This window comes from Ipomoea nil, unplaced genomic scaffold (assembly GCF_001879475.1).
Source record: "Ipomoea nil cultivar Tokyo-kokei standard unplaced genomic scaffold, Asagao_1.1 scaffold3170, whole genome shotgun sequence".
Lineage (NCBI taxonomy): Eukaryota > Viridiplantae > Streptophyta > Magnoliopsida > Solanales > Convolvulaceae > Ipomoea > Ipomoea nil.
Genome location: NW_017619598.1, coordinates 1967385 through 1969655, shown reverse-complemented (window position 1 = coordinate 1969655; position 2271 = coordinate 1967385). Strand labels below are relative to the sequence as shown.

The following is a 2271-nucleotide window of genomic DNA, read 5'->3' as shown; positions in this document are numbered from 1 at the left end:
TACCAGTAACAAAAATCATCCATTGCAATCAATTACTGATAAAGTGCATACAGGGAAAGATGACAGGACAAGAACCTGCTGCAAATTGTTTTGCATGTGAACTCTTGATCAATACCTGTGACTCTGCACTGCAGAGACATTATTATCAAAATCTGAAATCTAAAAAACCAACCCTTTTTGCAAAAACTGGGAAAATAGAAACCTGGAAGGAGAGCAACTATACAAATTCATTCAACTTGTTAAAAATGTAATAGTACAGCAAGAATACAGAGTGTTATTTCAAGATTTTGGTATGGCATCTGCAGGGCATTATATATTTATATTGCAGTCTTATTGTTATTCTTGGAATTGGATTGGATATTTCCCTCCTTTTCGCGTCTCTCTGCCTCTCTCAATGGAAAACTTTACGACCTACCATCCATGGATTACTCGGTATCCCTCTCCTGGAATGATGACTCGGGAACTTTCAGCACCCGGGAGATACAATCCCATCTTGCCTCTTGGGGTCGGGCTGAGCACAAATGCTCAATGAAGGTCAATGGACCGAAATGAAGAGAGCGGTCTCTCCTTCCTTTCTTATCAAATCGAATCCATCAATCTCCCCTCTAATTGCATAATCTGACCGTGCAAGCAACTGCCTGCGCCCAGTATTTGAGACGAGCTTTAACATCTTCAGGATTATCACCTGGTGTGGTAGAAATAGTAATACATATGATCAGAACAAGGATTCTCACATTTGCAGGTTCTCAGAAACACAAACATAAGATCAATTCTAAACCTTAATACTTCTGTGATAAACTTGTGAAGTACTTAACATTCAAACAAGATATCTATCATTAATTTTTATTGGCAAAAACAAGAAGCCAAGAACAGATCCCAAAGTTAAAGTAGTAACTTTGTGGCCAAATAGGGGATTTTCAGGTATCAGGGCAATCAAACAATTCAAGAAATCTTGAAGCATTAACATGATTTTTGGTATTTATAGATTATTTTATAAGACAATCCATAAACCCCATTTTCTATATCAGGTTGAGGATTGTTCTAAACAGAGAAACAATAATTGGAAATTTGATTTTCTACCCAATCTTGAAACATTAAAGTCATAATTTAGGAATAACCCAGCATCTAGGACCCCTAATCACATCCAAAACAAGTCCTCCCAAGATCAAAGAACTCAAATCCAACAGAAAAATCAAATCTTTTTCATTAATAACCCAGGGTTTGAGAAGAAACATGGCTTACCAGGACTAGAGATTTTCCAATTGGCAATAGGGGTAGAGGCAGAAAAGGTGGAGGCTGTGTCAGACATGGATTCAGGAGACTTCTGGTGATCATCAAGGTACTTTTGGCTCATGGAATAGCAAAGCTCAAGGGCAGGCAAGGTGTTCCGGAGCTCAGGAATTTCCTCATAGTTAAAACCAAACCCCAGATCCAAACACCCTTTAAGCTCCTCCAAATCATCATCAGTCAAGCTCTTTGTCCTCCCAAGCTCATCCTCATCTGATGTCTCCACATACCCTTCAAGAAACACCTGCTTCTTCTTCTTCTTCTTCCCCTTCATGCTCTGCCATGGATCCTCTCCCTCCTCATTCTTGAACCACCCAAACCCATCTCCTTCAACTCCATGGAAAAGGGTTCCATGGGGTGGTGGTGATGGGGATCTTGATTCTGCATTATTGGATATACAGCTTTCCATTTTCTTTTTTTTTTCTCTCTCTCTCTCTCTCTCTCTCTTTCTCTTATTTCTCTCTCCTTGTAATCTTCCAAAAAGTGATCATTTGTGAGCAAAGACCCGACTTATAAAGATGCCCCAAGACAATGGCCAGCTATAGAGGCACCATGATATGATAATGCATGTTATTTCTTAACATATACCCATCATCATCATCATCATCATTATGCCTTTGCCATTGTCATGTTTATAGAATTATATTATTATATATTTTGGTTATGAAACTCTAATTGTTTATAGGTAAAAGACACAAAAATAAGAAGGAAATTTGCATATCGCCGCCCTCGAGATCAATAATCGATACCCTTGTTAAGGAATATATTATGCATCTGTTATTGTGTTTGGGTAAATAGGAATGAAAACGAGAAGAAAAGAAGCTTAATATTCCTAAGACGATAATCCATAACCTAGGAAATTTGCTACCTATCCCTATGACTCGTAATCGGTTGTCACGTTAAGGAATATATACAATTGTTATATACATCTTATTGTTTGGTAAAATGGGATGAAATTAAGAGGAAAAGGAACGGACTTTTCGT

At 38.0% G+C, this 2271-nt stretch overlaps 1 protein-coding gene across 1 annotated transcript; it reads right to left on the bottom strand.

Moving 5' to 3' along the window:
- Nucleotides 1-208: 208 nt before the first annotated feature.
- LOC109167965 lies at nucleotides 209-1775 on the bottom strand. The gene is made up of 2 exons (XM_019317046.1): nucleotides 1243-1775; nucleotides 209-685 (listed from the first exon to the last, which is right to left on the bottom strand). The coding sequence occupies exons 1-2, from the start codon at nucleotides 1694-1696 to the stop codon at nucleotides 606-608; spliced, it is 534 nt and encodes a 177-aa protein (XP_019172591.1). The 5' UTR covers nucleotides 1697-1775; the 3' UTR covers nucleotides 209-605.
- Nucleotides 1776-2271: the final 496 nt, after the last annotated feature.